Genomic DNA, 20,751 nt, shown 5'->3' with positions numbered 1-20,751 from the left:
AGTGATAGTGATGTTTACTGAACACTTTCCTGAGTTATTTACCGCTGGGGAAACCGAGGCATGGGGAAGCTAAGAAATTTGCCCATGGCTCAGCAAGCAGGTACCAGAGCTGGGGTTTGAGCCCAGCAGTCTGGCTCATAAGCCCACTATTAACCTCACCATCTCTAGCAGAACCAGACTAGGCAATGGTGGGTCCTGCAGCTGGGGAGGCTGGCGGGGAGTCCCAAGGCCTGGCCTGGGGGTGCCCCTGGAACCAGACTGGGGGTGGGGGCAGGGAGCCAGGGCTGCTCAGGAGTCCCTGCCAGGCTCTCTTCTCTCCCCCAGCTCAGCGCCAGAGTTGATGGTGATCTCACTGATTTGCTGCCTTGCTGTCACCTCCCCCCAGCTGCTGTCCCTGGGCTCAGCTGCAGGGGCATCTGGAGGGGCTGAGGAGACCAGAAGCTACCCCAGAAAGGGGGTGGGGGCACATAAACCTGCCTTTCCTCAAATGTGTGTTCTGCTGACCACTCCTTGGTCCAGGAGCCCCTGATGGAGGTGGGAGGCGGGGTGGGGGGGAGCATGGAGGTTAGTCTTCAGAGGAGTTGGGGGAAACATTTCCTATTCTCTCCACTCTCCCCCTCCTCGCCCCATTCATAAAGCCCATTAGCATTTTAAAGGCTGTGAGCAACCCATCTGTGCAAAGACTAGTCAGTTACTTAACCCCCTGTTTCCCACACTTGCTGGTCTACTGTTCACTGATTAACCCCGCTGAGGGAGCTAATCTAGCCTCCGGGAGCTCCACAGGACACCCTGGCTTAAAAGGAGCACCCTGGGGTGCTGGAGTGGGTGCTGGCTGTGTCCAGACACAGATCCTGAGAGGGCGGGGCCTAAGCAGCTTCAAATTACCCACACTCACCCCCAGTTCCCCCTTCCCAGGCCTCTACAAGGAATTTTGGCCCCTCTGCTGAAACAGTTCCCATTCCTGTTGCCCCCCAGGTTGGGCCTTGGTGGGCTGGGTGTGAGGCTGGGGGAGGGGCAGGGTGGGGCAGGGGACACATGCTGGAGGGCTGGGTCTTCCCCAGATTTGGGTCACCATGGGAGGAAAGGGGTGCTAGTGGGAAAGCCCCCACAGGCGGGTCTGAGCAGATGGCAGAGAGGATTATTAAAATCCAACTATGTTCTCATCAGAGGCCGCATCTGAAGGAGGGGGAGGCACTGGGGGCCAGGCCATGCTGGGCCATTGTCCCTCACTTTGGAGTAGATTTTTCTACCACAGCCAGGACGTGAAGAGCAGCTTAAGCAGGGAGAGGCTGCCCGCCTGGGGGCTAGGGAGCTCTGTCTGTCAGGCATGCCCTAAACTGCCAAGGTCAGGACCTTGGGGCAGCAGGGAGCAGTAAGATAAGCTGCCTGACCAGCTGGGGGACACTGAGGCACTACAGGGGAATAGCTTTTCCAGGGACCTGCCTCCACGATGGCCGCATAAATGACAATGGTGATAATGGTGATGTGATGATGATGGAGAGAACGATGATGATGGTGATGGTGATAATGATAGTGATGGTGATGATGGTGATGGTGATGATGGTGATGATGGTGATGGTGATGGTGATGGTGATGATGGTTATGGTGATGATGGTGGTGATGGTGATGGTGATGATGGTGATGATGGTGATGGTGATGATGGTGATGATGGTGATGGTGATGATGGTGATGGTGATGATGGTGATGGTGATGGTGATGGTGATGATGGTGGTGATGGTGATGATGGTGATGATGGTGATGGCAGTGATGGTGATGGTGTTAATGGTGATGGTGATAATGATGATGGTATTGATGGTGATGGTGATGGTGGTGATGATGGTGATGGTGGTGATGATGGTGATGGTGATGATGGTGATGGTGGTGATGGTGATGATGGTGATGATGGTGATGATGGTGATGGTGATGATGGTGATGGTGGTGATGGTGGTGATGGTGATGATGGTGATGATGGTGATGGTGATGATGGTGATGATGGTGATGGTGATGGTGATGATGGTGATGGTGATGGTGATGGTGATGATGGTGGTGATGGTGATGGTGGTGATAATGGTGATGGCAGTGATGGTGATGGTGTTAATGGTGATGGTGATAATGATGATGGTATTGATGGTGATGGTGATGATGGTGATTGTGGTGATGGTGATGATGGTGATGATGGCGATGGTGATGATGGTGATTTTGGTGATGGTGATGATGGTGATGATGGCGATGGTGATGATGGTGATGATGGCGATGGTGATGATGGTGATGATGGCAATGGTGGTGATGGTGATGATGGTGATGATGGTGATGGTGGTGATGGTGATGGTGATAATGGAGATGGTGATGATGGTAATGGTGATGTGTAAAGATGGCAACAGCAATAATAATGGGAATGATGAATACGAGGGTGGTGGCTTCTGTTTATTGAGCACTCACTTTGTGCACAGAGAAGTTAGTTAAATCCCCTGTTCTAGGACTCAAAAGTGGCCCGCGGTAAAGCCCACTGGTGAACATTTTCAGCTTTGTGGGCCATACAGGTGCTGCGGTAATGACTCAACGCCGCCGTGCTCGCATGAAAGACCGCAGACAATGCACAAGCAAGCATAGCTGTGTCCACTAGAACAGTATTGACAAAAACAGACCGTAGTTGGCCAAGCCCTGCGCTGGCCCACCATCCCTACACCAGTCTCCTCTACTCTTGGGCTTCACATGGTCGTCCTTGGCCATGAGCCTGATTCCAGACTTCTCCCTCACACCCTGGGCTGTTTACCACTTGAAATCCACCCTCAAATGATGGAGACCCGCTACAGCTGAGAGATTAGTTTGTTCCCTTATTGGTTTCCTCACTCATTCAAACAGCCATCAATTGCTGTTATTATCAATGGGATAATTATGATTGAAATGTTTTTATTAATAATAAATACTATATGATTATAATTATACTTGCTGTATGTTAAATACATTAATTATAATTGTGGTTACATTATAAATTATGATAACAAATATTATTAAAAATGATTAATACGGAAAACCATAGTCTTTAGGGTCACAACAGGGTTATAATCTCAGCCCAAGGATTTATAACTGGAGATTTTGAGTGAGTGACTTAACCAAAGTCTTAGTTTCCTCTTCTGTAAAATGGGGATGATAGTCCCTGCCCTGCTTCCCCTTCAGGACTGCCAGAAAGAGAGGATGAAAGGGCCTGTAAGTCCTTGGCCTGATGTTTGGCCCCCACCCAAGGGCTCCACTAAAGGTGGTATTAATTCTTACAAGCCATGTTTGTTGAGTGCCTAAGTGATGGTGTGAATGAAGGGGAGGCCTGTTGGGGGTTCGCCCCAAGCCTGACTTGGCTGTGCTCATGCCTCCCCTCCCGGACAGGTGAACCTGTACTCGGACCCGCCCCAGCCCAGCCACAGCATCCACACAGGGACGGTGCCCCAGGGGACCAAGGTCTTGTCCTTCACCATCCCACAGCCCCACTCTGTGGTGCGGTGGTCAGGCTCTGCTGAAACCCCACAGACCTCTGGGGCCTCAGGTGAGTCTGGGAGAAGAAATGGGACTGGAGGGCCTTTTGCCTGTGATTCCACTCCAGGGGCACTTGGTTCCCCTTGGGTGACACTGGCTTCAGGCCAGGGGAGGGAGGGAGATGAGGCCCTTCTCTGGGACCTTCGACGTGAAGAAGGCAGATGGAGATGTGGACAGCGTCTTGCCTAGAGCCAGAGCAGGCTGGAGAAGGCCCTAGCTCTGCGCTTGGCAGTTGGGTGACCTCAGGCCCATTACAGAACAGAGAGGACTGTCACTATGGTGCCCACGTGGGGCCCAGGCTCTGCGCCAAGGCTTGCCATGTGCGATCCCAGTTAATCCCCACATCAGCTCCACTGAAAGTCAAGGAGAGGCGAGGACATGCTGAATGTCACATGCCACAAGGGAAGGGGGAGGGTGGGGATTTGAACCCACGACTTTCTGAGTTAAAGCCTGAAACACTGACTGGGAAACCAGAGGCCTGTCTTGGCCCCAGCTGTGCGTTCTAGGGCAGATCCAGACCTCGTTCTCCCCCATATCGGGGGCCGACATCACCCAGCCTGCATCCTGGGGCCCCTGTGAAGACAGTGTGATCGCCATGTGACAGTTGTAGCTTGATGATGGCGGGTGTGGTTCTGAGGTTCGGTGCTAATCCCTCAGCCCCAGGAAGGACAGTCCTTGGCCCCAGTGTTGAGTGGTTGTGCATTCCAGGGTGGCCATCAGCTCAAGGAGACCTGAGCCCCTCCTTGTCTGCCCCAGCGTGGCTTCTGGAGAACCCAGGCATCGCCCAGGACCAGCCCTCCGCAGAGCGGACCCAGGAGTTGGCCTCTCAGGCCAGCCGGTTCCTGGACAAGGTGAGGGGAAGCCCAGCTTTGCCCAGGGGATACACAACTCACCTGGAGAAAGTGGAGCCTGTGCCTGCTTGAGGGAGACGCTCTCCGCAAGGCTTACTTGTTCCTCCCTGCTGAACAAAACTTGGCCATCTCGAAAACAGGAGCCTCTGCCCCGTGTAGAGGCCGCTCGGTCTAGAGCCGCCTCCTTGTCACTCGGCACTGGGTTTCACTCCCTTTTTTGACATCGGGTCTCATCCAACTCCCTCCAGCTATGCTTGAAAGTATCTCCTGGGTCACCTCCCCAGGGGAGACTCTCAGCCCTTCCAGGATTCAGGAAGGATAACAGAACCTCCCCTCTACCTGTTCCTCTTCAGGATAAATCACCCCACTTTCTTAGTTCATTCATTACAGACATCCATTCTCAGTCACTTCTCAAAGGGCCTTTATATTTTCACCAAACAGTCCAAGTCACTGTGAGTTGTTTGCAGGTCTATTTATAGCTGTACCCTTGGCCTTCTGCCAAAAGCGCTTTAAAGCTGCTGAGAAAATCCTTGCATTATAACCACCTTCTAAAGACGGAAGTAAGGAAACTGGGGGGCAAAGGGGAAGTAAGGGTAGAAAAACCTAGAGTGAACTAGTATGAAATGAATAAACAAAATGTCCTATTGGATGCTGAACGCTTTGAGCTTCCTAGCTGCCAGTGCAACAAGGGAAATGAAACAGGTACATATATTACTGTGTCCATAAAAAAATTCCTTCAGAGTAATACCATTATTTATTTATTTATTTATTTATTTATTTATTTATTTATTTATTGTAACAGTTTTACTGAGATAGAATTCACATGTCATCCAATTTACTCCTTTAAAGTTACTGCTTCAGTGGGTCTTACTATATTCACAGTCATCCCCACAGTCGGCCTTGGAACATTTTCATCACCCAATAAGAGACTCCATCCCCATGAAGGGGTCGCTCCTCATTGCCTCTGTCTCAGTCCCTGGCAGCCACTCGCCTACTTTCTGTCTCCACGGGTTTGCCCCTTCTGGACATTTCACTTAGAGTCCTCTAATACTCGTCCTTTTGCATCTGGCTTCTCTCCGGGAGCAGACTGTCTTCACGCAGGTATCGTAGTAACATGAACAAGCACTTTATCCTGTGTAATCCCCACCAGTCTGAGTCCCGTCACAGAGGGATGTGGCTTCTTGTCCTGTGTGTTACAAAGCAAAGCCAAGGTCATCACCATGAGCAGGAGCTGGGGCACAGCTGACCCCTGATGACCCCGAGCTGTGTTGTTTGCACAAGAGCCACAGGTCATGTGGCCCCTGAGTACTTGCCACGTGGCCAGTCCAAACTGGGACGTTCTGTCAGCGGGAAACACGCTGGGTCGCAAAGACTTAATGCAACCACAGAATATAAAATAGCTCATTCATAATTTTTACATTGATTACATGTCAAAATAATAGTTTAGGGTCACAAAATGTATTATTAAAATTAGTTCACCTGTTCCTTTTTTACATTTTAAATACAGCTACTAGGAAATTTTATTTTATAGAAAATTTTAAATTGCATATGTAACTTGCATTACATTTCTATTATTTATATATATATATACACATATATATATGTTATGGAATCTCATTGTATTATATAAATTTTGATATTCTGTTTTGGCACTAACCTAGAGCTTTCCTAGAAATCCCAGAAAGCCCCAAATCACCTTTGCCCTGTTTTTCGTAGTTAAAAGTTTTTTTGTGAAGGTCATAGATGCACGTGGTAAAGACCCTCACATAGTACAAAGGGCATATTCATGGAAAAGTCGGTTTTCCCTCACTTGCCCTTCTGTTTCATGTAAAAATGTTCAACACACACACATGGTCACGTAAGTATGTGTGCTACGTTGTACCTTGACTTTTTTAATATCCTAAAGTTGACTATTTTTGGGTAGGCAATGGATTCACTTCGTTCAAAGATCAAAAGACGCATGTAATTGAAAGGCTTCCTCCCCTCCCTGTCTCCCACCGCGCCCCCGCCACCCAGTTCTCTGCCCCAGAAGCAATGAATGGTTCAGTTTCTTGCATCCTTCTAGAAGGCATTTATAATATACAGGCAAACGTATTTATATTTTTCCTTTTTTATTCCCTCGATATTTTGTACAGACGGTAGCATCTTATAAAGACTGGCCTGTCCGTGGACTTGACACTGGAAAGTAGGTCTTCCTTTATTCAGGAGCACGTGCACATGCCGCTTCCTCCTCTTGGTGGCTGCGTACTGTTCCACGGACAAGCTTTTAGATTGTTTCCCACTGCCCCCAGCTATGCTGCAGTGAGCACTCCTGTCTCGTAGGCCTTCGTGCACACGAGGGAGTGTGCTTTGCTCTCAGTGAATTCTGGGAGGCTTTACTTTGATAGTTCCAAAGTTGCCAATGCCGAGGCCCGGGGTGGAGCCAATTTCTGGCACCCGCCTTTCCGTGCTGGGCAGAAAACCTACATCCTGAGGCGGGACCCAGTTCCTGCCGCCAAAGCGTGAATGTGACTGAGTGTGAGGGGCCTGAGGGACCCATCTTCCAGGGTCTGGATTCATGGAGCATGTTTCCTTTCCCCTCCCAACGTCCAGGTGGAGTCCTTCGCAGGACTGATGCAGGCTGGACAGCTGACGCCCCAGGACCAGCTCAAGGTACTGCCCACTGCAGGAGATGCCCTTGGAGCTGCCAGACGACGGCTCTGTCTCCCACAGCGGAGTCTCTGAAGCCTCGTCTGCCGCAAGACAGGCCAGAGAATCCCAGACACACTGTCTCCTTTGAGAGCAAACAGCCCCTGCTTAGCCTGCCATGGTCACGGTCATGATATCACAGGACTGCCACTCCTTAGGCACTGACGGTGGTGTGCCAGGCCCCGTAGCAAGCCTCTCATGCACACGTTTCATTTTCTCGTAGAAAGCCGGTAAGGCAGTTACAGTCGTCACCCCCATTTAACTGGAATGGAATGGGGAAGCCCAGACAGGGAACATGAAGGCCACACAGCTGGTAGGCAGCAGAGCCCAGACCCAGGTCTGTCTGATTCCCAGTTCCTGGGTGGTCCCACTGGCCTGCAGTGCTTCCCATGGACTATCCTGCTTCTCGGCCGCCAGAAGAAGACTTTCTCTTTTCTTTACTCTTCTTTATGATACAAGTAATTGCCCAATATTTGAAAACCAAGGGGAAAACGGGGGGAGACTTAATCTAACCATTATTGGCTTACTTCCTTTTGAACTTTGGTATTTCTAGGTAAACTGTAGCCCTATATAAAATCTAGATTTCTGCTGCCTCAGCCAGGACCCTGGGAAGGAGCAGGTGGAGCTCTCAAAGCTGGGAGTGAGGGGTCAACGAAGGGGCTGGTAGAAGGGCTGTGGGCAGGATCCGGGCATGTGACAACGAACTGGGAAGCCCAGACACTGACTGTTCTCTCCCATGGGGGCAGGACAGATCCCATGGGAAGCCAGCAGGTGGGGTGTCCAGCTGTCAAGGGAGGCACAGAACAGGGTGGGGAGAAGAGCTCAGTGGGTGGGGTGGAGAGGGGCAAATGCAACACACTTGGTTTGTAAAAAAATACTTTATTTTCACTATGTCATGACTCTGTTCCTAATCACTGTGTTAACATGTAGACATCATCCTTTTTCTAATTGCAAAATGCGTGCTATGTGTTATATTATCTCATTGAGAAGATGGGCAAGGACCTTGAACATCAAAAACCATTCCTTTCCTTCCCCTCTATCTTAATTCCCCCATATGCGGGAAGGTCGAGAGCTGTTGGAAGATCAAGCTTGCCCAGGAACTAGACTCTAGGTTGCCCTTGAACTCAGTCTGCGGTCTGCACGGAATGAGTGGGATGGGGGTGATAATAAGCCGGGCATGATGATCCATCCTCCCATAGTCTAGCCATCTGTTCGCTATCACCACATTTGCTCTGGAGGCCTGACATCATTGTTAGGCCCATGAGCGCTGAAGCTAGAGGACCCGGGTTCAAATCCCGACTACAACTTGCTTGCTCACTGTGTGACCTTCACCAACTTAGATAACTTCTCTGTGCCTCAGTTCCTCCTCTTTAAATGAAGATGATAAATGACCCCTCTAATTCGGATTGTTGGAAATTAAATGAATAACGCGGAGTGTTTTAGCGTTGAGCCTCGGTGCTCAGTAGATTTTAGCTATTGTTATCCTTAGTGTGGTGGTGATAAGACCATCTATCCTGAGAGTCTATAAGGATTCGGGAACAGAGTGACTCATGTTCCCAGATCCACAGTTTTGAAAAGAAACATGAGGATCCGTGGTCTCTCAAGTACTGGGTCTTGGTGGGGACAGAGTGATGGCATGTTTGACACCAGGAGCATCAGGGAACATCTCAGAACTTGCAGCTCTACCCAGGAGAGACTGGCGCTCTCTGGAGCTTCTGCCAAGGCTCTAAGCTGTGCCTCCACCTTGCTAGTCTGATGGCAGAGGCTAGACTAGGGCGGTAGGTTTTAGAGAGTCCTAACTCCAGCCTTGCAGGGACTTGGGGGCCCAGAGCCCAGGGGGGCTGTGCACTCAGTCCTCCTGGCCTGGTCTGTTTCAGGTCTTCCAGCGCCTCAAGGCTGCCCACGCAGCCCTGGAGGAGGAGTACCTGAAGGCCTGCAGGGAGCAGCAGCTGGCCCAGCAGCTTGCCGGCTCCCAGGGGACACCTGGAAAATTCGATCCTGGCAGGTACATGCTGGGGAGGGAGGCCCCTGGTTCCCTTGGTCGCCAGGAAGGGTCACTTCGTCCTCATACTTCATCCGCTACAGGAACAGGGAGAAATCCTGCCCTGGTAGCAGCATATCCAGGTGGGGGAGCACCTGAAGGCTGAGATCTGTGTCCTTTTGGACTCACTGCAGTGAGACGTGACCTTGGAGATGAGCCCGGAAAGCACTCACCAGAGTGGGGAACCAAGGCCAGAGGGGGAAGGGATTGACTCAAGGTCCCACATCCTGCTGGTGGCAGAGGGGGACTCAGGCAGAGGCCTCCTGTTTCCCAGTGGAGTCCCTTTTCACCTTGTTTTGTCGAGTTCTCCACATAATCCAAATTAGGACGTTGAGTGGACCCTCGGTCGGCATTCTCTGGGGTTTCTGCTCTCAAGCACGGCCTCCCGGCCCTGCCCGATGTGGCTGCTGTCACAGGCTCCGGGTGCTGATGTCTCCCCGTTGCAGGGAGCTAGAGGAGGAGATATTCCAGCTGGGAATTCGCCTGGAAGAGCTGAAGGACCGCATGGACCAGAACCAGCAGGAGCCAGAGCGAGTCGGGTCAGACTCCACTCCAGACAGCCCCCCAGCCTCACCCTCCCTGCACCAGCCAGCCTGCCTGCCTTCTCCTTCAGGACAAGCCCCCGCCCCTGCTGGCCAGACCCTCTGCCCTCAGGTACCTCTTGGCCCAGCCGTCCTGGACCATCCTTTCCTTCTCTTCTCCGCTAATTGACTTCCTCACTACATCCTTGTGAAATACGTACCAAATGCCAGCACCCATGTCTCATGGTGGAAATTCAGTGGGAAACAAACAGAAACAGGTGGCCTCTACCCCCATGGAGTTTTCTGTCCAGCCAGACTAATTCTATTTTGTTCAGGGCTCCAAAGGAGAATTGTGGGGCTCTAGGAGAGTGGGTAACAGGGTAACATGACCGACTTTAGAGGGCCAGAGAAACGTTCCTTGAGGAAGAAATGTTTTCATGGGATCAGAGGGTGAGTGGGAATTGCTTCACGCAGAAGAAGAGAAGCCGTGCAGCAGGGGAAACAGCCTGTGCAAAGGCCCTGTGGTTGGAGTATGGACTGTGACGGGGCAGATGTCTGAGAGCTGTGGCCGGAGCGCAGGCAGGGGCCCCATGCTGTCAGGGCTTGCGAGTCCTGGCAAGGGCTTGTCCTTAAACTCTGCATGGGTTTTTCAGCAGGGGTGTTAAAAGAGGGTGTGCAGTTAGGTGGGGTGGGGCAGGGCAGATGGAGAGATGTGTATGGACCTGAGAGAGGAGTAGAAGGCCCGTTTGCCCCTACCTGCCACGGTGGTGAGAGGAAGGGGGGAAGGGATGGCCTCTAGCGTCCCAGGGGACTATTCAGTCCAGGGGACTATTCACAGATCCGGAGACACTAGACAAGGGCCTGCGCAGAAGGGACTTTGTAGAAGTCTCTCCGGCCCACGTCACAAGCCCCTGGGAGACGATCACTGTTTGCGTGGCATATAGTTGAGCAGAGTGAGGGGACAGTGGTCACACCGGTGACAGCAGGGGAATCTCTAGACCTTGCTGCCCATGCTGCACAGCGTGTGTTGGGGACGGAGCAGGAGGAAGGGGCAGCATGGCAGGTGAGGTGGGGGCTGACGGTGGGCTGGGCGCGGCGGAGCCCTTGGCAGCCCCGGGGTGGGGGGAAGCTCTCGCACTGGGGAAAGCTCCCCCAGGTGCTGTCTCATGCACTAATGGGTGAAAACCTGAGTGCATCATCTTGAGGGGCTCCCATGCTCCCGCAGGGGAGGTGTTTTGGGGGTTCGGGGTCCATACTGGAATGCAGCGAATGAGGAGAAATGCTTCTGGCGGGAAATCTGGGTTTAAATCTCAGCTCTGGCCCTCGCTTCTGTTGTATGCTGGGGCAAATCATTTGAGCTTCAGTTTCCCGTCTGTCAATGGGCTGTGGTAGCCGTCTGGGCTGGGCTTATGGAGAAGTGCTGTCTGAGCGGCGCCTGGCGGGGAGCAGATATGCAGTTAAGGGCAGTCAGTGCTGAAGATCGCACCACCCCGTCCCTACGCTCTGCCCACGCCTGAGGGCGATGGGGTTCGGGAGTCTAACCTATTACTCTTCGGCTCCCAGCATGGGCCTGGTGTACGGTAGGTCCCTACGGGGTGGTGTTTGCTTATCTGCTGAATCTCTGTCCCTCTGGCTTTCTGGCCCCAGCCTGATGCCGCCAGCGCGGGCCCCTGCGCGTCGCACGTGAATGTGGAGCTTAGTGCAGCCAGCAGTGAGGGGGACAGCAGGCCCCCGGGCCTCCCAGCAGCACTCAGGCACAAGGAGCTACAGGTGGAGCAGGGTTTCCACGGCCTCCTAGAGCGGTGAGTACCAGGAGGATGGCCAGGGTGTCGGGCCCAGGGAGCAGATCTCGGCTGCCCTCTGGGGCAGGGGTCATGCTCCTTTGTGTTCCCCAGGTACCTCAGCGTCAAGTCCCTTCCAGAAGCCATGCATATGGAGGAGGAGGGGGAGGGGGAGGAGGAGGAAGATGGTCAAGGCCATATAGTGGAAGTTGATGGCCCGGCTCCAGCTCCAGGAAACTCTGAGGCCACCAGGATCCCCAGAAGGCAGCTCCCGGCCCCGGCTGAAAGAAGTCACAGGGCCCCCCTCAAGTATGTCTGTGAGCCTCCCCCACTCGTCCCTGAACCAACCCTGAAGCCACAGGGGTGGTAAAGGTCCTAGTGAGCGAGATGACTCTTTACCGCTTAGAAATGGTTTTCCCCACCTGTTGCTCTCGTCTCTCCAAGCCCTGGGACGAATCCACCATGGAGACCTCTGGCAGTGATTCTGGGTGGGGCAGGCATGGTTTTTGGTGGGACACAGGCGGCCTTAGATACAATTACTCTCCTTTTCAGTCTCAGACCTTCCAAGTGCATCAAGGGGAAAGTTTCAGTGCCATTACATCCTCAGTGCCTCTCCTGATCTTCCTTTAAAAGGAAAGAGAGAAAGAAAGAAAGAAGAAATGAGCAGGCCTCGGGCCCAGAGCCTTTGGCAGACGACAGGATCTATTGAGAATAGAATAAGACTGTTTTCATGTGTCTTCTGTTTATGTCTAAAGTTAGTTTCTATTTGTCACACGAAATACTGATCTTCCATGTCTAAGGATGACATAAGCCTTTGAGGAGATTGAAGTTTCTGGAAGGGGCTGAAGTAGGGAAGATAGGAGGCAAATTTCTGGGCGGCTGAGAAATGAAACCATAGCTCATTTGTTCGCATGCTGTTGCCCCTGTGGTGTGTTGGACGGGTTTTGTTGGCCATCCCCACTTGACATATGAGAAGAGTAAAGTTCAGAGAGGGGTAGTGCTTTGCCCAAGGTCACACGGCTAGAAGATGACAAGACCAGGGTGGGCCACCGGTGGTGTCTGGCACCTGAGCTTGTGTCCCGGACAGTATGACTCCCAGGACAGGGCTGGACAGCCCCTGCCAGGGCTCAGAGTCACTGTGTCTCTCCCCCTGCCTGCCAGGGAGACTGTGGAGCCGGTGGGGTCTGTGAAGCCAGCAGGCTTCCACACATCCGCGGCCAGAGAGGGGTCCCTCCGGGGCCTGGACAAAGCCGACGCTGCTCCTCCAGGCCCCAGCAGGCCACCCCACCCTCGGGGCACCAAGATCGCGGGATCACACCGGAGTAGTCTGACCAGCCTAGAGGGAAGTGGCATCTCTGAACAACTTCCACAGAAGTCTCTGCACCAAGCTGGGGGACCCCACCCAGAGGTAAGCATGCACCTGGGGTGGGATCTCCTGGAGAGTTCTGGCCCCCAGCCTTTGCTCACACCCTTCCAGAATGCCTGCTGCTCCCAGTCCTTGCCAGTTAGAGTTCTGCCCAACATTCAGGGCTTATGCCCAGTGCCACCTCTTGCTGTCACTCCACCTACTCCTGTCCCCCTGCCAGGAGCTCTTGCTTGTCCTCTGAGAGCTTGTGGCCCACTGTCTGCATTTCTCTGAGCCTGCTGAGCACAGATGGGGGCCGGGACAGTCTTTGACCGCATGGCCTGTTTGTGACATTAGAGCAGCAATTTTTAAACTATTGCAGGAGTCACAGATCACTATGGAAGTGTCACTTATGCTATGGATCGTCCCATAGAACAACGCGTATACATGTGTGTACACACACACACACACACACCTGTAGTCTTAATGACCCTGTAGTAAGAAATCTGCACGAGACCATGAACTTGTTGAGGGCAGACACCTGTGTTGCCTGATCGTGTTCTTCGTGGTGTTGAGGAGGGGTGCACGTTGGATGAATTTTGTTCTCCCGATTCATTGGGCCGGGGCATTCTGCAGTCAGACAGGACCCTGGCATTCCAGGCCCGAGGGGGGAGACCTGTGGAAGCGTGACTCCCATGCCCAGGATGAGACCGCTTTCTCCTTCCTTCTCCTTCCCCTCTTCCTCAGCTCAGCAAATCTGCCACAGGATCTCTCCCGAGGGCCTCAGGGAAGCAGGACTTGCTCAGGGTCCTCTCAGGGCGTGGAGTCCCTGCCGTTGGCCTGCTGCTGGTCCTGAGCGCCTGAGGACCCTCACACAGGGGCCTGGCTGCTGGGAGCTGGGCCAGCCTCCCAGCCTGCGAGCCTCTGGAATGTGAGGCCCAGGCCCGGACTGGGAAAGGGCTTCCCAGCTTGCCTCAGGCACATTCCTGAGACTTAAAGGGACACCGCCTCTTTCAGGAGTCCTGGATGGCGTCCCCAGAGACAGACAGTGGCTTTGTGGGCTCAGAAACCAGCAGAGTGTCGCCCCTCACCCAAACACCAGAGCACCGACTCTCCCACATCAGGTACCCCCGGACCCCCCCCTTCCCCATCAGCATCGCACATGGAGCAGTAGCCTGGGAATCAAAGTGCCATGAGCTCCAGGGCAGGGGTCAATGGTCTGGGCATTCTCAGAGCCCTCACCTCATCCCCCAACCAGGGTTCCTTGCCCCCACCTTATGGATAGAGGGGAACCAAGGTTCCGAGAGGGAAAGTGACTAGCCCAGCGTCACTCAGGCAGTCAGCAACGGCCCGGGGCAAAAGTATCTTTTGAGCAAATGAATGAGTGAATGGAGAACGAAGATGTACAGGAGTGTGGTGGGAGGTGAGGGCCAAGGATAAAGGGCAGTCAGGGGGACAACCTGGGATGAGACGGGCCCGGAACCCCAAGGCAAGGACTGAGGAGGGGCCTCTGGTGAAGGGTGGACTGACGAGCCGCTATGTGGAATGACAGCCTCCAAAGCTGGTACGGCGCCCCGTAGGAGGCCTGCCCGGCCACCCAGGGCTGCGTGGGAAGAAAGGATTAGAAATTCTGTTGCTCTGTATATTTTCTAAAAATGAACTTGAGCTTTATAATCTTGCATCTGTGGGGAGGCAGGTGCCCAGCTCTGCCGTTTAGACAGAAATGCACGTATAATTGGGTGCACCCTCAGAAACCCTGTGCGTGCAGGGGTGCCAAGACTCAAGGTCAGAAGCTCACTGGCTTAACATGTGGAAGGGCTCGGAGGCCAGGGCCTGTCCATGCGATCTCAACATGTCTCTCCCTCCACGCTCCCTCAGCACTGCGGGAACATTGGCCCAGCCTTTCAGTTCATCTGAGCACCGGGATGCAGCCTCGCACCCCCAGACCAGGGGTCCTCCAGTCCCCAGAAGAGCCACGGAGCCCAGCACACCCAGGAGCCGAGCCCAGAGGCGACCCTCGGGCCGGGCCAGTCCTCTGTGGCAGAGGGCAGCGAGCTTCCCCGCAGGGCGGGCGCTGGTGGCCGAGACGGGTGAGTGGACGCATCTGGGTTGGCCTGAACCGGGAGTGGCTGGATGGCATGGACTGAAAAATCAAACCAATAAAAAACTTCATTCCCCATTAGGATACAAAATATCCTACAGGTTCATGGCGGGCACATTTGAAACTACAGGGAAAAGAGAAATAATATGCCAAAAACCATCGCAGCCACATTTGGGGGTCGAACCCGTGGGCTGTCCTCCATGCCCGTGTGTGTGTTTACTTGGATACACCGGAAACGGAAATGGGATATAGTATCTATGTGAGTGTTTAGTAACCTCCTTTGACTAACATGATGTCCTGAATACCTCCATGTCTTTAAGTCCTGTGATTTCAGTTTTAAACCTTTAAAAAGATGCACATAAGCTTTTTACTGAAATTAAACATACAAGAAAGAACATCATTTGATGAATTTTCACAAAATGAACACAGACCAACAAACCGAGTGTGATGAGAACCTCAGCTCCTCCCTGTCACCCCTCGCCCCTCCAAAGGCTCTTTCCAAGGCTCATCATTGAAAACTTTTAAAGTTAAACTTTAATTAAAAGTTCGATCAATTATGGATTCACATGTAGTCGTAAGACATCATCCAGGGAGATCCCATGTGCCCTTCACCCGGTTTCCCCCAGAGATAACATCTTGCAAAACCGTGGTGCAGATTTTGACCAGGACCCCTCCTGTTGCCCCTTTATGGACACATTACGTCCATGCCCCTCCTGCCTGCACGCCCTCCTTAACTCATGGTGACCTTCAGTCTTCGGTCTGTCCTCTCTTTCTGTAATTTCATCATTCCAAGAATGTCCTGTAAATGGAATGATGGAAATGATTTTGGGGTTGACTTTTTCACTTAGTCTGTCTCTGTAGATTCATCTAGATTGTTCCCTGTATCGATAGTCTGTTCCTTTCTCTATTATTGATTAGTGTTCCAAGGGCTCCTTGGGTGAATGCATAGGCCAGATGAGTGGTATTTAACCTCTGATTGCCTTTGAGAGGCTAAAGGTTTGAGTCCTCTCCCCAGAAGCATGCACACAAGGCAAAGGTGTGATTATCATTTTAGGGGGAACAGGGGCTCTGGAGCCAGTCCCTGAACAACATGGTGATGCATGGCAGAGTCTGGGGGGCGGTCCATGTGAGGAGCAAGTCCTCATTATAGGGGAATGTTCGAGAAGACTCACATCTGATGCTGAATGGTGGATGGTGGGGGAGTCTAGGTAGAAACAGCTCTGCAGGCCCAGCTCTGCACTCCAAGCTCCCAGCAATGACCACATCTTCGGGGTCTGAGGTCAGTGGGACAGTGACCTCATTGGAAACTTCAATTATGACCTCAGCCGGCACTCTCTCTGCCCATGACCTCTACCCGCAGAAATTCGTGCTGGGAAGATCCTATCCGGGTAAACTCACCTTGGTCTCTTTCTGCCTCCCTAGAGGTCCCTGGCTCAGAGTTCGAGGGGCGAAAGCGGATTTCCGAACAGCTCCCTCCAAGTGCGACAATCAGCCCCCCGCCCACTCTGGCCCCTGCAGCCGCTACTCTGCCCCATGGAGCAGCAGAGAGCGCCCACACCTTCCTCCTCACCAGGACAGGGCGAGAGTAAGTGGGACCAGCGCAGAGACGGGACGGTGAGGCCCGGGGGAGGCTGGGGCTTGCTCAGCAGTAATGTCCGGTGGTGGCCGTGCAGGGGCCCTCGGACCCTGCCTCCCAGCTCCGAGCCGCTCCGTGAAACCTCGGTGATGCTAACTTTGAGGACACTTCCCCAGCCAGTGGGAAATGACCTAGGGGTTCACCTTCCTGGTGCTGAGACCTGGCTCCCTGCCCCCCCAGTATTTCTCTTCCAAGGCTGGTCTACACTGCCCGGGGGGTTGATTTTCAGCAGTTGCTGCTGTCATTGTATGAACTGAGGAGGGGCTGGTCCTCGATTCTCTTCTTTTTAATCCAGGCACCATTGTTCTGTTAAGAAAGTTGCTCCTTGCTCCTTGAACAGAAGTGGGAAAATAGGGTGGCCAGCCCTGTTACCTCTCCTTTGAGTTGCTTTTGGCCAATAATCAATCCCATGCCTTTGTTGCATGGGGGTTATCTGTCCCAGGTGCACGGGGAAGGCTGCTCTGTGGGACCCCTTCGGAGGCCTCTGGGCCTGTGCCATCACGGGCCTGTCATGTTCCCTGTTTGCAAAGGCGGGTGACGGGCTGGCGTTTGGCTTCCGGGCCGGGGTTTAATAAGTGTGCTCCCGCTGTCTCCTGTTGCACCGGTGGTGGAATCCAGCTCACATGTCAGTGATACAGTAGGCCCTGGGGATACGATAGTGGACAAGACTGTCCTTGGCCTAGGAAGGCTCGCCGCCGCCTTGTAGGATGAACAAAGAAACACATGGTCATACTCCCCAGTCCAAGTGCAGTGGCAGCAGAGGCTCCGAGGACTGTGGGAACACAGACAAGGGACATGAGGCCCAGTCAGAGGCTTCAGGGAGGGCTTCCCGGAGGAACGGCTATCTCAGCTGAGACCAGAAGGAAGGGAGATGGAAGAGTGTTCCTGGCAGGGGAAAGAGCATGTGCAAAGGCCTCTACGGGTGAGAGAGCACCCACCACCTTTGCAGAGCCAAGCACTCATTTTAGCCGGGTCCCCGAGCGTGAGTGCAGTGGTCAGCGCTGAGCCGTGGAGAGGGAGCCCGGGAGACCTGGGGGGGCCTCGGAGGGCCTCAAACACCATGGTGAGAGATTTGGATGTGGCTCAGCTCAGAGAAATGAGTTCACGGAGTATTCCTGAATGCATATAGCTGCAGCTGAGGATGAAGAGGGGAATTTTAAACAGGAGTGGCAAGGTCAGGTTCACGTTTTAGAAGTTCTCTGGCCACTAGCTGGGTGAGAAGGAGGCAAGGTGGGGAGACTGCCAAGAAGGCCGCTTCCCCAGGACAGACAGGATGGGGACAGTCAGCAGGNGGGGTACATTTGAAAAGAGACACTCAGGCATTGGGCCCATAGGACTTGGGAGCTGGTTAACTTTTGGGGGCATTCAGGGAGGGAGAATAGTCTCGAATGAGCCAGACTTCTGGCTGGCCAACCAGTTGGACACTGATACAGAGACGGGGAACTCAGCAGGGGAAAAAGTTTGCAGACAAAGACAAACTGGAAATGCCAGCTGGCTCTCAGTCACTCAAGAATCGAGTCAGGAAGACTGAGATCCTGATAGAAATGCCCAGAGGGGGCAAGCGACACCCCAGTGGGTGTTCTGAGTCCCAGGCCCTCACTCCGCCACCTTCGCCTCCCACAGTTGCCTTCCAGTCCTGCAGGAGTGAACTGGTGACGTGAGCTCTCGCTCTCCTGCAGACACCCTGCTGTTGGCCTTGGAAACCCCAACAAACGTCTCCCTGGGGATTGCCAGGAGACCCAGCTGCCCTGGACACACACTGCCCGGGGCCTAGCTAGAGAGCTCTCGGCTCCCTCAGACACACGCTGAGAGCTGCAGGTGGCCCCAGGAGACACTCATCCTCCAGTCGAGGGCCACCAAGCAAGAAGTAACCCCGAGGGGGGCCCCGCGCGAGAAGCTGGCCCAAGGAGGAGATGGAGCGTTGGCAGGAGCCCAGGCCGTGCCGAGCCCAGACTCTGACGCTCTGTGTGTAGGGGGTTTCTGTGTAGGGCTGTGGGGGAGGACTGTCTGCCCCGATGCCAGCGTCCGAATGTCGTGTGTCAGATGAGACTCTGAGATTCGGGTGCTGGCTGCACAGAGATGCGAACAGTACTTACTCCATAGAAGAGAGCGGCTCGTTGAGATACTTGCCAGGAGGAGGCTAGGCCGTGTTTGGGGGTCCCCGCGGATTCCAGCAGCCTTGCAGAGAGCGCCCTGCACCTCCAGCCTGCTCACGTCCAAGCGTCTTCTGCCACTGGCAGACAGATGGGCTTGAACAATCGGGGCAATGTTCAGGGGAAGCCAGGAGGGATGGGCTGAGTGAGTGTGTGAAGGCGCCAGGCCTGGGCTGTTAGTTAGCGTTTCTACACACAGCGGTAAACGAGTCAAGGACGGCGGGATCTGGGTGGCCCAGTCGGTTAAGCATCTGCCTTCAGCTAGGGTCCTGATCCCGGGATCCTGGGATCAAGCCCTGCAGCGGGCTCCTTGCTTCTCCCTTTACCTGCTGCTGTCCCTGCTTGTGCTCTCTCTCTGTCAAATACATAAATATTAGGAAGGAAGGAAGGAAGGAAGGAAGGAAGGAAGGAAGGAAGGAAGGAAGGAAGGAAAAGAAAGAAAGAAAGAAAGAAAAGAAAGAAAGAAAGAAGAAAAGAAAGAAAGAAAGAAAGAAAGAAAGAAAGAAAGAAAGAAAGAAAGAAAGAAAAAGAAAGAATGAATGAATGGAGGGCAGCCCAGGCAGGTCAGAATGCAGATTTTAAAGCTACCCAGAGACCCTGCACAGCAGAGTGGGGGTGGGTTGGGTGAACCTCGAAGGATGTGCTGCTTTACCCACCAAATGTACAGGGATGTGAACTCAGAGAAGTGTGGAGATAGGTAGCAAGAAAAAAGGACACACGAGGAAGTTCCAGAATCAGTTCACGGCAGAGCTGGACCTGGGGCCCGCAGGAAAGGGACAAGCCTGGGGCATCGGGGAGGCCCTCCGGGGGTGGCCGCAGCTCAGGGCATTGTACATGCGCTCTTTGTTTCTGTCCCATCCCCACCCCAGCCAGGCCATCCGAGAGCTGCAAGAGGAGGTCTCCCGTCTCCGTCTGCGACTGGAAGACAGCCTGCACCAGCCAGCCCAGGGCAGCCCGGCGCGCCCGGCCTCCACCCTCAACCGCCCCGCCCGGGCCCGGGCCCGGCCAGCCGATGCCTCAGCTTCCTGGGGCTCCCACTATGGCAGGTGGGTGACCCCAAAACGCTCGCCCTTGTGCCCTGGTGCCAGTGGCAGTAGGGAGACTTGGCTGCCTCTGGGGCTCTCCACGCATGGGAACTCACAGCCCTCTCCTACTCTGACAGTTCTTACCGTGTAATATTTGAAGCATCAAATATCTAAGCATGACCTGAACTCACCACCCACGTGAAGAGCCGAGCGTTTCCGGGATGTCCACCCGCTACTCCTTAGCTGGTCATCTCTGATGACTCTAAAATCAGCTCAGTGTTTGTTTCTAAGTGTTTCTATGGAAGGGCACTAAGCACGTTTTCATGCACATTGTCTCGTTAATCCTTCCTGTAACGCTCCAAGGTAGTTGCTGTTATTATCCCCACTTGACAGATGAGGAAACGGAGGGTCACAGAGGCTCTCTGTGAGCACGACTCACAGTCTTTGATTGTGACTTCCGTGCTTTCCTCTGGGTTGGCTTGCTGGCTGATCATCTTGAAAGTCTGCATAAAACCTCATCCACTGACCTCATCCCTCTCTCGCTCCTTTTTGCTAGTAAATCCACAGAGAGATTGTCTGGTGAGCCTGCAGGTGGGGAGCGAGCGGAGCCCACAGGAAGGCGGCGAGCCAGGTCTTCCTCAGTGCCTCGGGAGGTGCCCCAACTGTCCCTGAGTAAGTGACCACCTGCCTGGACTGGTTCCTGGAGGCTAGAGTCTGGGCCTGTGAGGTCAGTGGTCAGGGACCGTAACAATAGCCTTAGAAGGAGCCTTATCATAGTTCGCTGAAATACAATGCACTTCTAGTGATAGCCACTGTATGTCACGCGTTCTAAGGTTTCTAGAAGGGCTTTGTAGGGACCTCATCTCCATCTTCACTGCAAGTGGGGCATATCCCCCACATTCTGCAGATGAGAACGCCAGAGCCCGGAAGTGCAGGGGAATGGCCTGAAGGGGAAGGGGATGGGTTCATCCCACCTCGCTCCTTCCTGGCTGTGGGTGACCTTGGCCAGGTCGTTTACCTGCTCTGTGCAGTTAAAGGGACCGCTAACTCTGCAGTGATAAATAATAGTAGCTACGTGCTG

The 20,751-nt window shown here is 53.6% G+C and overlaps 1 protein-coding gene across 5 annotated transcripts in view; it reads left to right on the top strand.

Annotated features, from left to right (window-relative positions):
• The window catches only part of AKNA (AT-hook transcription factor), a 54,423-nt gene that overhangs the window by 23,434 nt on the left and 10,238 nt on the right, over nt 1-20,751 (top strand). For all 5 annotated transcript variants that reach the window (XM_040631782.1, XM_040631784.1, XM_040631783.1 and 2 more), the window contains 13 exons: nt 3,382-3,538; nt 4,237-4,379; nt 6,972-7,031; nt 8,945-9,072; nt 9,555-9,762; nt 11,277-11,431; nt 11,525-11,719; nt 12,572-12,818; nt 13,773-13,879; nt 14,634-14,845; nt 16,279-16,441; nt 19,515-19,691; nt 20,227-20,342. In XM_040631782.1, the coding sequence (XP_040487716.1) occupies nt 3,382-3,538; nt 4,237-4,379; nt 6,972-7,031; nt 8,945-9,072; nt 9,555-9,762; nt 11,277-11,431; nt 11,525-11,719; nt 12,572-12,818; nt 13,773-13,879; nt 14,634-14,845; nt 16,279-16,441; nt 19,515-19,691; nt 20,227-20,342 (2,068 nt within the window). The remainder of the gene's footprint in view (nt 1-3,381; nt 3,539-4,236; nt 4,380-6,971; nt 7,032-8,944; nt 9,073-9,554; nt 9,763-11,276; nt 11,432-11,524; nt 11,720-12,571; nt 12,819-13,772; nt 13,880-14,633; nt 14,846-16,278; nt 16,442-19,514; nt 19,692-20,226; nt 20,343-20,751) is intronic.

Source organism: Ursus maritimus, unplaced genomic scaffold (genome assembly GCF_017311325.1).
Source record: "Ursus maritimus isolate PB19 unplaced genomic scaffold, ASM1731132v1 scaffold_17, whole genome shotgun sequence".
Lineage (NCBI taxonomy): Eukaryota > Metazoa > Chordata > Mammalia > Carnivora > Ursidae > Ursus > Ursus maritimus.
The sequence above is the reverse complement of the archived record's forward strand: the minus strand, read 5'-3'. Positions and strand labels throughout refer to the sequence as shown.